We start from the raw sequence: 12,878 nt of genomic DNA, 5'->3' as shown, positions 1-12,878 counted from the left end.
TTGGCTCCCACGTCCATGTGCACCTGGAGCTCGTGCTTCCCGTCCCTCACACACACGCTGCCTCGCTGTCTCCTGCCTGGGCTTCGCCTTCTGACGGCCTTCCCTGCGTGGGCCCTTGTCTCCCACCAGCGTGTCCTCACCGCTCGCCTCCGCTGCGAGCACCAGCGCCCTGCGCGCTTTCTCGCCTGGCACCGCCGGCTCCCCGCTGCCTGCCCCTCCCTGCCTGGGCCCAGGCGTGGCTTGTCCCCTCGCTTTTTCGGTCTCTACCGCTGACGCTGCCAGGGCCGGCAGCCCGTCATGGCTCCTAGCTTGGCGCACACTCCCTCCGCTCTCCCTCTGTCCTTCTTGTAATGCTGCGTGGCGCCTGGCACTTGGGGTGTGTCCCCCACACTAGAGCGTGGCTCCCCGGCGTTGGAGCCTGACACGGGTCCTGCTGTGTTCTTGGTGGGCAGCGTTGGTGCCCGCAGCGTCCTCCTTGGGCTGCTGCGTGTGCGCTCTTCCTTGGCCTCGTGCGACTGCAGAGCTCGGCGGCCTCCTGGTGGGGAGCGCGCAGCCGCTGGCGGCCTCGCCCCTGTGCACATGGCTCCCGTGGTGGAGTCGGACTCGAGCAGGCCACGTGGGCACGAGCCCCGGGGCACGTCCCCTCACTGCTGGCTTTCGTGTCCAGTGCTCAGGGAGTGAAAGCAGAACAGTTCGTGACTACTGGGGGCTCCAGTTAGGTGGTTTTCATGGATTGGAATAGATTAGAAAGTGAGCTAGGTACATTAGTTTAATTTTCAGTGAAATTTTATTTTAAAGTGATCATCTTAAAATATTTTTTCAAAACCATTTTTCCTTTTTTTTTTTGAAGATTTATTTATTTTTATTTATTTCTCTTCCCTTCCCCCCACCCCGGTTGTCTGTTCTCTGTGTCTATTTGCTGCGTCTTCTTTGTCCACTTCTATTGTTGTCAGCGGCACGGGAATCTGTGTTTCTTTTTGTTGCGTCATCTTGTTGTGTCAGCTCTCCGTGTGTGTGGCACCATTCCTGGGCAGGCTGCACTTTCTTTCATGCTAGGTGGCTCTCTTTACAGGGCACACTCCTTGCACGTGGGACTCCCCTACGCGGGGGACACCCCTGTGTGGCAGGGCACTCCTTGCGCGCATCAGCACTGCACATGAGCCAGCTCCACACGGGTCAAGGAGGCCCGGGGTTTGAACCGCGGACCTCCCATGTGGTAGACGGACGCCCTAACCACTGGGCCAAGTCCGCCTCCCATTTTTCCTTTTATTTTGAGAAGTGGGTTTTTGAGTGACCTAAAATATATGTGTAATAAATTGTGACTTGTGTCATCAAATTTCAGTTCTGTCCTCAAATTATTAATTGAAGAAATTACCATCTTCAATTCATCTTCAAGTATCAAAAATGTCATCTCAGATCTTTTCAGGTCACAGGTCATCGTTACTGCTCCTGCGTTTCACCAGAGAGGCAGTAGCCGCAAGACTGCCCCTCTGCATCCTCTGCCCAGGCCATAAAAACCTGAGTATCGTCTCCCTCAGCGCATCTCAGACCGACGTCAGCTAATGCTGGTGGCAGAGTTAAGCTGTACTCTCCGCCCTGGCGGTGGAGGCAGCACTTACCTTCCTGGCCTCACAGTCCTGAGCTGTTCCAGCAGCAGCTCCTGTGTGCAGCGTCAGAGCCTCCAGCTTCCTCTTGATGGCCCGTTCCCGGCACTGTGCTCTGTGCTCAGCCTTCACGTGCTCCTCCTGGTTTCCTCTCCCTGCAGGCCGCGCCTGGGAGCAGTCATGCACCGCGTGACGGGACTGGGGCTTCTCTACTTCGTCGTCGCAGCTACCGAAGGCACCATGCGGGTCGTTGGGGTAAAAACTACACAACTCCTCCACCCCTTCCTGCCGTTGCTGTAAAATGGGATTTTGCCTCATATTTCCTGATTATATGTTTAAAGAGAGGAAATTTATGGAAAAGGGACAATTACAGTCCTTTCCTTTGAAATAGTCCCCTGTTTAAAATGCGTCCTGAAAGGAAAAGGCTGGATAGCGTGTTCCTTCAAATTATATGACAGTGGCAGGTGAGGTCCGTGGCCGAGTGTGCGCGTCTCCTGTGCGAAGTCCTAGGTTCAACCCGGAGCCTTCTAAAAGGAATCCTGTGATGGATTGAGAAGGTACCGCCGGACGCCCCCTGGGAGTTAGGACCATCAGAAGGGTTCATGGTTATTCCTTAGGAAGTGTGTCTTGTCTTGTCATTGTGCAGCCTGTGCACATTCACATCCTCCTCCACCCTTGGTCTAAAGCGCACCATGTGGACAGGAAGTGTGTGCTCCCCAGCCTGTCAGGTCTCCCTGGTCAGAAGTCTCACGTGACCCACGAATCATCATGCTGGGGAGGTAGCGCACCCCACGATTGGGGGCCCTCAGAGGGGACTCTGGGATACAGGCAGCCACCCTTCTAGAGAAGCAGGAGAATGTTCATGTCTGGGGAGGAGCTGAGATTTCTAGCTTCTGGTTTTTCTTAATAAATGGTTGAGGAATGAGTTTTGAAGATTGTATTTTACCTGATTCAAAGGACCTTGTAATTTTTACTCAGAATGTCATCTGGATTAGGTGGTACTACTCTGAGCATGAGAGCAGGTAATGTTTGTGTAGCCGTGAGTCGACCTCGCATCCCTGCATGCAGGACGTTTGTACCTCTGCATTCTTCACTAAGTATGCCTGCCCTTTTAACCTTTGAGTATAATTATTTTCACCATCACATAATGAAGGATTTTGCTTATATATAATTCACAGGAGATTAGTTTTTACTGGAAAGGAAATAGAAGGGCAAATATCCCATATGTCAGGGTAGCATCTGTCTTTGTATCTCGTTAGAGTTTTACATAACCAGCACCCTAGTTCGCCCTCGGCCGGCCCCAGAGCCTCGTGTCGTCGGTTTCTGCCCCTCCACACGGCTCCCCTCCCCTCACTCCTCACGTCCTCCCACACCTGTAGGAAGGAGCCAGCAGCTCCTCTTTACCTGCCCGCTGCCCGGGCTGCAGGTTTGGGGAGGGGGCACGAGATTGACCTGGTTGAGCTAAGTGAGGTTGGGGGCATGGTTTTCTATTTGCTACTCCGTAATACAGTTCTACGTTACTATAATCAAATAAGTTGATGGTAAATTAACATTTGTTGCTGCCAAAACAGATAATTCTCCTTACTGAAACACAATTCTTTAAGGAAATAGGTCTTTTATGTGACTTTTGTGATGTGGCGATATAAACTAAATTGTTTTTCTTCATAAGACAATTGTTAAGAGATAATGAAACTTTTACCTTTTCTGTTTTTTTCTTTCAGGGCTCTAACCATTTAGCTGTTGTTTTGGGTGACATTATTTTAGCAGTTATTGACTCCATTTTTGTATGGTTCATATCCTTTACTATGTCCTTAAAAAAGTCTGTATCATTAAAATTAATTATTTTTAATTTGTAATTATACTAGAAAAATAGTTTGTTATTACTGATATTTCAATGTGGGAATTTAGTAGAAGGCAAAAAAGTCACAACCCTTAAGAACCGAAGGGGAATTCTTTATTTTTGTCTGTTTAGTTCAGCAAACAGCAGTGTTCTCTGTGCATGTCCTGAGGCGGCATGGAGGAGAAAGAGCTCATCCCTGCGTGCCGGGAACTCGCACAAAGACCTGAAAGGGAGCAGTCGTCAGAGCAGCACAGGGGTGGGGGCTTCCTGAAGCTCGGGAAAGACGCCACCGGGACAGCGACACTGACACTTGGGCGGGGAAGACGGGTTTCCTGGGAGAGGGCCGGGGATGGGGCATTGGGAGGGGACGGGAAGGGCGGCCAGGTGGTGGGCGGTGGGGGCCGCAGGGCCGGGTCTGGAAGGGGGCCGGGAGCAGGAGCTGAGTGACGGCCCCAGAGTCTAGACTCCAAGGGCAGCTGGAGGGGCGCCAGGGCGCTCAGAAGTGACGGGGAGGCGGGAGTCCAGAAAGAGGTGTTTGCGCTGCCTGAGGAGGAGACCGGGCCAACGGAGGGGGGCGTGGTGAAAGCTGGAGGCAGAAGTGGAGGAGGCTCTGAAGAGGCGCTGCCTGTCTCGGGCCCTTCTAATACATGAGGAGCCAGACGGGGCTGGAGAACCAGGGGGGCCAGGAAAGATTTCTTTGCTTGATTATGAATGTTGTAAATAAAAACTTCTGAGAAAATAGAAATAAATCCAGAAATTAAAATGATCTTGGTTAGTGTTTAAAAGTGAGAGACAGGAAATCTAGTATCCATTTCTGCTTGCACCTGAATCTCCAAAGTATTCTTTCAGGTTGCTGTTTGCTGATTTTCGTTGCTGAAATGAAAAATCTGCTTTCCTTGTACAGAGAGAGAGCGCATTTCCTAAATGATTACAAATGGCAAGCAAGAAGAAGCAGGACTAATCCTGTAAGAATCTAGTTGTGATGTAATAGGAAAAAATAGCCTGAAAAGTTCAAAGGTGCAGCCTTGCTCATGCAGGCCCCTTCCTCTGCCCCTTTTGTTACTTTTTGCTGTTTTGCTGCAGGTGGAAGGTTCTGACCTGGCGGCTCTGTCCTTGGCTGACCGCAGCCACCGCGGGAGGAGGAGGCCTGCTTCCTTCCCTTCAGTGGGAGAAATGATGTAACATTTACCTTGGTTTAACAGTGGCTTTGATGGTTCTGAATTTGAATTTGATTGTTTTATGCCTTGGCTTTGAAAAAATACTTTTAAATTATTAAATGAGACCAGACTTTCAACGTAGAAGATTGATTTTAGTCAAGAATTTTTATAAGTATTGGTCTTGATGTGTTTAAGGAATAATGAAAGTATATTTGCATTTTTTTGTGAGTTTTGACAATAGCCTTAATTGGTTGGGTTTTATATTTTAGAAATTGATTTTCTTTTGCAACTTATTAATTATTTAGAAATATTAAAAAGCAGTTTTGGTCAAGTGTTTTAGTACTAAAAGTTTTTGACCAAGAAAGTGTTTAGAATTTAAAATAAGCATAAATACAAAATTTGCCCCTTCCATTTATTTGCTCAACTCTGCTATTTTGGAATAATTTTCAAAAAAAGACGTGGACTCTTGTGTGCCTGTGGTTGTTGGCGGGCTCCAGAGGAAGAGCCTCTCTCCAGAGAACCAGCTCTGTTGTGGGGGGTCGGTGGAAAAGCGGTGCCCGGAGACGGTCTTGGTCAGGGGACCGCATCCCACGGCACCCGGGGGACCAGGGACACGCCGCCTTGCCCTGCGCAGAGCTCAGGCCCGGACCCCGCAAATGCCCGCTGGCCCCTTAAATGACTGGCCGCGCGGTTTGCACCCGCTGGCCCTTGGCCGACCCTGATCTGGTGCCCCCCTGCCCTGAGGCCCTCCTCGGGGACCTCGTGGGAACCACTGACCCTGCAGCCTGTCCAGTCTCCCGCTGGTCCCTGCATCCCAGCTCCGCCCAGGCTCCACCCTCCTCCCTGCACGGGAAGCCCCTGCCGGCCTGGCCGGAGGGCCCCTGTGTTGGTGGCCTCTCCCTCTGGGCGTCTTTTTGAGTAGTCTCTGCCTGAATCCAGATCTCACGCATGTGACAAATGGAATTGAGAGCTGACCTGACTTCTTAATCGTGGTCACTCAGAGGGTAAAAGGAAAATAGACCTAAAAGGGCAGACAGCTTGAATAGGAAATGAGGCGCAGCTGCAGGCCAGGTCTGGGTGAAGGGCAGCAGGCCAAGCCCGGTGCTGGGCAGGCCTGGGAGGGTTTTCTTCTTGACTTTATCCTTTGGTTCGGACGCTGGTAAGTTGAAAAGCAGCATCTGTGATAAACTCTGCATCTGTGATTGTACAGTATGGGCTAAGGCAACGTTTTCAAGTTTCAACAGCTATTTGGCAGTGTTAACTTAGGAAATGTAGAAGATTCTTATTTGCTTTTTTATCTTAACTTTATTACATATATATTAAACATATTTAAAAAGCTTTCCTTAACCTAGTTTACATTTTTGTAAGTTTGGCACAAACCATGAAGACTCTAAGGCTAAGGAAGAATACAGTAAAGTTTTCTTTGTACAGGCACTTCACAAACACCCTCATCTGCGCCGTCCTGGGTGAGCTGCTTTATTTTTCTTGCCACTCAGAGTTCTTTTGGTATTGCATGTTCTTTCAGAGGTGACTTTTGTGTTTCAGCTTCTGTAGTGTTCATGGTGTGGACAACTAAGACATTTAGGATTGCAAAATGCCAATCAGTAAGTATAACCGCCCTACTTAAGTAGTTTTTGTTTTTAATTGTAATTTTCTGTTTGTAAATAGTGGTAATTTTAGTGGAAATTTTCTTTGAAGTATTTTGCATAGAATTATAAGAATTTTTACTGCCTTTAAATGAATCTGAAAAAGTTCCTTTTAAAATCTCCTTTTTCTACTATGACCTTTTCTCAACTTCTTTTTACATATATTTTTTAAGAGAATTCTCTCTGTAATTTAAGGTAGCAGGAACTCTTTTTCTTTTTTTATTGTGCAAACCATGAAATTAGGTTGTCGAGTGGCCTGGAGAGCACAGGGCCGCCTTGTTTCCAGAAGGGTCTCTCATCGTGGATGGCAGGCGGTCCGCGTGGGCCCGTGAGATGTGCTCCTTGACTGAGGCCGAGAAAGGGCTCCTCGGGGGTCTCTGGAGGCAGGAAGCTGTCTCTAGTCCCCCTGAGCAGATGCAGGAGCCTCCCGCCACTGGGCTTCTGCTGCCTTAGGGATGGTTCATGGGAGCAGAGGCTGAACCTTCCGGAATTTCTTTTTTTCTCCTCCCAGCTGAGTATTTTTTCACATGAAGTTATAAGTCTGTGCTTTGGATTTTTTGTTTTGTTTTCTGAATTTTTTGTTAACCCTAAAAATGTTAATGGAAGATGATGTTTACATCATAAATAGCTCTTTATAGGAGTTTCAAACAGATTATAGTAAAACCACCTGTCCTACCACAAGCAAATCCCCACTGGGGACAGTGTTTGCATTGAGAGGGAGGCATCAGACAGTCTGATGTCACCAGTCAGGGTCACAGTGCTCGGTCATCTTGGTTCTGAGTCAGCCCTTAGCCTCCTCGGGGCCGAGTGGGTCCTTCAAGCTCCTTCAGCCTTGCTCTTCTCATAGAGTAAGAGGCAATTTAAATGGGCCTCTAAACCCTGATGCTCTTCATTCTTATGATATACGTGACTTACATTAGGGTTTTTATCACCTGATTGGTTATGAGGCTGAAGGAAGCGTTAAATTTGACGTTATAAGGTAATGTAACCCAAGTGAATTATTCGAGAGTTCATGTTTTAGGTTCTTCGAAAAAGTTTGTGCTTGGTTGTTTGGAAGACTTACTGGTTGGAAAGATGCATCAGTGCTTGTCATTGTGTACTGTTTGAACAGAAAATCTATATTCAGCAGAAAATCAGCCTTCTGGTCTGAACTGTCCTTGCAGGACTGGATGGAGCGCTGGGTGGATGACGCCTTCTGGAGCTTCCTGTTCTCACTCATCCTCCTCGTGATCATGTTTCTGTGGAGGCCGTCAGCAAACAATCAGAGGTACCTAGCCGGCCGGAGGGCCGAGGCATATGGGAACGGGGAGTCTGCCTTGCTTTTAAGGAGCATGTGATAAGCCAGGAGGCAAAAGTAAGGGGCTGGTGAAGCAAACGATGCCCAAACCACGTTTGAAGAGAAGATGGAAAAGCCCGGAGGAGGAGCTGGCCAAAGAGGAAAGACTGAGCTGGGGAGACGGATATTTTCTGGGCTATTGGGAGAGGACATGATGTGCCCGGGGGTCAGTGGGGCATTCAGTTTGGGTTCTGCTGCTTGTGCTGAAGGAGACAGAGCTGGAAAGAAGAGCAGGTCACGCAGGGAGGGCTGCGCTCAGGAAGCTGTGCTTGACGGCGGGCCCGCGGCCTGCCTGCCCGGCCCACCCCTTCTCCCCTAGGGAGACGCTGTCACCATGAATACTTCTAGGACAAAATGAAAAGGTGTGTGCCAGCAGGCGCCCCTCCCTCTGTTAGAAAGCATACAGCCACAAGAATCCATTCCCTCTTCTGCACCTCCCTGCTTTAACGGGGTCTACTGCTTTGCTTTTAGCAGCTGTCTGGCTTCCAGCCTGAAGAAGGGTAACTTCTAAAGGAGAAATAATCAGTTTTTAGACACTTTGTTTTTAGTTCCTTGCCATTACCAACACTGCTTTTTGAACTGTCCAAGGCCTACCTGGTGAGCTTTATTAGTGCAGTGTAAGGTGAATGCATCTTGACTTTGGAAGCTATTGCCAAAAGACCTCCCAAGAAGTCACCTGGGTTTGTCCTCCACCAGCAGTGTGTTCTAGAGGAGCACCTGCCCTCAGCACCTAGTAACTAGCAACTCCACCTACAGGCAGCAGCTTCCTCCTTAGGAAACAAGCTGAGACCGGGAGGTGAACCTGCGAGAAAAAAGTGCTGTGGCTAGGTCCTCCCTCCACACTGTAGATTACAAAATCGCTTTCCGAAGTGTTTTGATCCATTTGTGCTTCTTCCAGCAAGGTGTGGGAACACCAGTCCAGTTTCCTCACGATGATATTTGCTACTTTAAGAGTGAACATTTTGAATTTTCGTGTTTTATAATAATTAAGATACTTTTAAAATATGGTTTTTCTGTATGCAGTGACTGTTGTAGATGTACTTAAACTGATTATTGACAGCTTTAAGCAAGTTAGTGAAACTACTTGTTGTTCCTTATCTAGATATGCCTTCATGCCCTTAATCGATGATCCTGACGATGAAACTGAAGAATTCTCAGTAACATCTGAAAATCTAAGTGAGTGATGTATTTTCTTTTTAAATGACTGTTTTACATATTGTAGCAGAAACACTGTTCCTAGTTCTAAGATGCAAATCATAGTTTCTTTTCGTACAAAATATTTTTAAAACGTTACCAAAATAAATCTCTGTTATGTAGACGATTTCAAACACAAAGTGGCTTACGAAAGGTTCGTGGTTGTCCTTGCCTGCTTTTGAGGTGGGCGCACTTGTGGACGAGAACGGTTTGGGAACATGTGGTACTTCGCCCTCATGGTGGCTGCTGAACCTTCCGGAACCACCTCTTCTTGCTTTTTTAAAATTATGCACATCTGTACTTTCCTGGTCATGTTTTATGATTTCAGTGCTTTTTCATTCTTTCCATTATTTTCTAAATAACACTTTATGGTATTATTGTTTTTACCATAACATTAAGCATTTGCTGAGGCCATATTAGCAAGTTAATTAGAGATGGAGGGTGATTTTACCTCTGTCCCCTTTTGCCTGCCTCTGGATTTGGGTAACAATCTTTTTCTCAGTTTGGTGTATTTCCCTATGTGTCTAAACTACTGTGAAAATTCTGGGGACCACCCCGTCAGCAAAAATCACAGCTGAAGTGGTGCCTTCAGGCTGCAGTTCCTCTGAGCCCTCTCACATGCTCTGACCCATGGCTGATTCTTTTGTGGTTTCCTGGCTTTTCTATTAAGAAAGGAAACCTGAAAAACATACTCACAGTTAAGGTTTTAAAATTCAGGGTGTTGGGTTCTGGCTTCCAGTAATGAGAGAGGGAATTGTATTGGACTAACCTCCCTGCTGATACAGTTACAAACGCTGAAAAAAAAATATTCAAAACTGGAGGGGATGTGGCGCTGCTGAAGCAGCCCGTCTCCGGAGCTTCTGTCTGGGAGCCCCCGGTTTCTGGCTGGTGCTGGGGAGGCAGCGCAGCCTCCTGTTGAGGAGCTGGGGCTGGGGTGTGGGAAGGAGCCGCCAGGAGGGAGAGCCGGGACGCGCGGCGCCTGAGCCGCGCAGGACGGAGGCTCAGGGCAGCTGGAGGGAGGACGGCGCACACCGGCCTGGTGCAGCGGGGCCACGCGTGAGGACTAGGAGGGCACCCTGGGCTGCTCAGAAGCCACGGAGAGGCCGCTTCCTAGACGTGAAGACCACCTTCCCGCCTACAGAGAAACTGAGGTAGCCCCCTCCTTATCAATCTAAACCAAGCCCCGCAAGGTAAGGGTGCTCCGGCATTAATTTAAATGCCTCTAGAGCAAAGCTCAGTCTTCTTCAGAGGAATACAAGAGACTCTAGAGTCACGTGATACCATCCTCCATGTGTGATTACTAGACAGGAAGAAAACAAGAAACTGTGATCCTGGGTTAATTGAAAAATCGGTCAGTAAAACAATCAGAGTTGACCTAAATGTTACAGTTAACAACAAGGACTTTAAAAATAATTATTATAAATACATTAAAGGATCTACAAGAAAAAATTGATAAATGGTTGGGAATTTCAGAAGAGCTATGGAAACAAAAAAAATAGAAACGCTAAAACTGAAAAATAGAATATCTGAAATAAAATTCACTGGAATAATAACAAAAAAACTCATTAGATGGAAGTAACAGTAACTAGTAGATTGGATACAGCAGAATAAAATTCAGGAACATTTGACGACAGATCCAAAGAAATTCTGCAAATCGGAAAACAGAAGATTGGAGACAAAGTGAGCCTAACTTCAGTGGCCTGTGGACAGCACAAAACGTCCTAACAGGTGTCAGTGAAGTCCAGAAGGAGACAAGAGGGAGAGGACAGGACGTAGCAGTGTTTTGAAAAAATATTGGCAAAGAAATTTCCAAAATTGATCAAGAATAGAAATTCATAGAACAGGGATGCTCCAGGAGCCCAAGCAAGATCAATGTAGGAGAAGCTCATCTGGGCATTGTGGTCCAACACTGAGAACCAGAGGTGGGAGTTTGTGGCTCAAGCACTTGAATGCCTGCCTCCCACAGGGAGGTCCCAAGTTCAGATCCCAGTGCCTCCTAAAGAAAACACAAAACAGACAATGAGCAGACAACAAGCAAAATCAACAAGCAGAGAGACACGGGAGCCATCTTGGGGGGAAGGGGTAGCTCAGTGGTTGAGTGTGTGCTTCACGTGTAGGACGAGGCCCCAGGTTCAATTCCCAGTACCACCTGAAAAAAAAAGATCAATACACGAATAAATATAAAACCTACTTTCCTTGTCTTTCATTTTTAAAAAATCAGTTGACTGGGGAATGGGTATAGCTCAGTGGCTGAGCACCAGCTTCCCACACAGGAGGTCCTGGGTTCAATCCCCAGCCCCAGAACCTCAAATAAAAGAGTCAATTAATTTTTTATAACAAAAATCATTAAAAAATGTGGAGTTCATAGCATATACAGAAGTAAAATGCATGACTCTAGTACTTTTATATTTATATTCAATGCAAGTAGACTGAGTACTCAAATTAGTTATTGTCGGGCTGTATAAAAAAAGTCAACCAAAACTTTGATGTCTGGAAGGCATGTTTTGAAAACGACACAGGGTGAAAGGGAAGGAAGAAAGAAGATAGAACTCTCCATGGAACACTGAGTGTACAACCACTGGCGTGGGTGTGTGAATGTGTAATAAAGGACAAAGGCGATGACCAGTGGTTTTTTAAAAAGGGGGTCATTTCATAATGATAAAAGTGTGAATTTATGAAAAAGACAGTCATCATAAATGTGTATATAACTAATAGCACTTGTCCAGTTTTGCTTCATGAATAGAAATGCACAATATTGTTTAAACCATCAACTCCCCCAAACTGACAGTAGATTCATGACCTCAGGTTAAGCAATTTCTTAGGACTCAACATGCAGCACACCACCGCCCTCCAAACGAAAAAGGTAAATTGGACTTGAGAAGTTAAAGTGTCATCAAGAGAAACTGAAGAAATGAAAAGGCCAGCCATAGTCCAGGATGAATATCTCCACACGTGTGTCCGACAAAGAACATTACAAAGAAGATAAATGGAGTTTCTAAAAAGACACCTAATTTACAAAAAGATGGAAGACTTGAATAGATTTCACAGAGAAGACCTACGAATGGCCGTAAGCACATGGAAAGGTGCTGGGGAAATGCCACGTCGTCCCCTGATGGCATGAAGGGCCGTGAGCATGTGAGCCGCCCACCTCTCGTGCACTGCTGCAAGGAACGTCCAGGAATCACGTTCCCCTGGAAAGTTCTTTGACAGTTTCACCAACCATCCAGCTCAGCCATCCTTCCACTCCAGAGTACCTAGCAGAAGGAACGTGAGCAGATGTCCACAAGAGACTCGTACGCTGATGCTTACAGCAACTAATCTCAGTTGTCCGAAGCTGGAAATTTCAGGTGAAGAATTTCCAGGTGAATACACCTGTACAGTGATGCACTATTCAGAAATAAGAAGTGGAAGTAACCAACACCCTACAGCAAGGGTAAATCTCAAAAACTTTGTTAAGCAAAAGTAGCCAAACTAAAAGGAATATAGAGACCTATAAAAATTTTACCTCAATTTTTAGAAAATCAATGCATGGTCCCTGTAAGAGAATAGACCTCAAATATTAGGAATTCAAATATCCCATGCAAACATTTTTAGACTGAGGAACCTCATTTTGGTTCATTATATCAACTTTCGCTGTTGACCTCATCATAACACCAACTGTCCTAATTTCTGGAGAAGTACTATTTGCAAATTATTGTAATAATAAAAGCAGGTATTCACTGGACACAGGTTATATATTAGCACATTTTAAAAAAATGTATTTTATAGGTAACTTGTTCAGAGCTCCCCCAAACTCGCTGAGGCGGACACTCCTGTCCCTGTTTTGCCTTTGGGGATGCCGAACTGCTTGCTTTGTCCAAGGTCACACAGGTAGAGTCAGAAGTCCTGGTCTGCTCCAGGGGCCGTGCGCCTCACGTCTGTTCTGGAACTGCCAAGGATAAGAGCAGCCTTGGTCAAATACAAGGAAAGTCTTTTTTCCCTGTGTCTTATCCTAGCAACAGAGTCCAACTGTTTACATAAGGGAAGTTAAGACATAGTCAAAGATGTGTTTATCCTTGAATATACTGCAAATCCTATAGAGCTTTTAACCCATAAACTTTA

The 12,878-nt window shown here is 46.6% G+C and overlaps 1 protein-coding gene across 4 annotated transcripts in view; it reads left to right on the top strand.

Annotated features, from left to right (window-relative positions):
• Positions 1–12,878, top strand: part of TMEM87B (transmembrane protein 87B) — an 83,035-nt gene that overhangs the window by 55,338 nt on the left and 14,819 nt on the right. For all 4 annotated transcript variants that reach the window (XR_011646058.1, XR_011646059.1, XM_058278070.1 and 1 more), the window contains exons 10-15: positions 1,766–1,859; positions 3,326–3,399; positions 5,961–6,067; positions 6,147–6,205; positions 7,411–7,514; positions 8,686–8,759. Coding sequence is in view for 2 of the 4 variants with exons in the window: in XM_058278070.1 (XP_058134053.1) it covers positions 1,766–1,859; positions 3,326–3,399; positions 5,961–6,067; positions 6,147–6,205; positions 7,411–7,514; positions 8,686–8,759 (512 nt within the window). In the remaining 2 variants the exon portion in view is untranslated. The remainder of the gene's footprint in view (positions 1–1,765; positions 1,860–3,325; positions 3,400–5,960; positions 6,068–6,146; positions 6,206–7,410; positions 7,515–8,685; positions 8,760–12,878) is intronic.

Source organism: Dasypus novemcinctus, chromosome 17, assembly GCF_030445035.2.
Source record: "Dasypus novemcinctus isolate mDasNov1 chromosome 17, mDasNov1.1.hap2, whole genome shotgun sequence".
In the NCBI taxonomy this organism is placed as follows: Eukaryota; Metazoa; Chordata; class Mammalia; order Cingulata; family Dasypodidae; genus Dasypus; species Dasypus novemcinctus.
The sequence above is the reverse complement of the archived record's forward strand: the minus strand, read 5'-3'. Positions and strand labels throughout refer to the sequence as shown.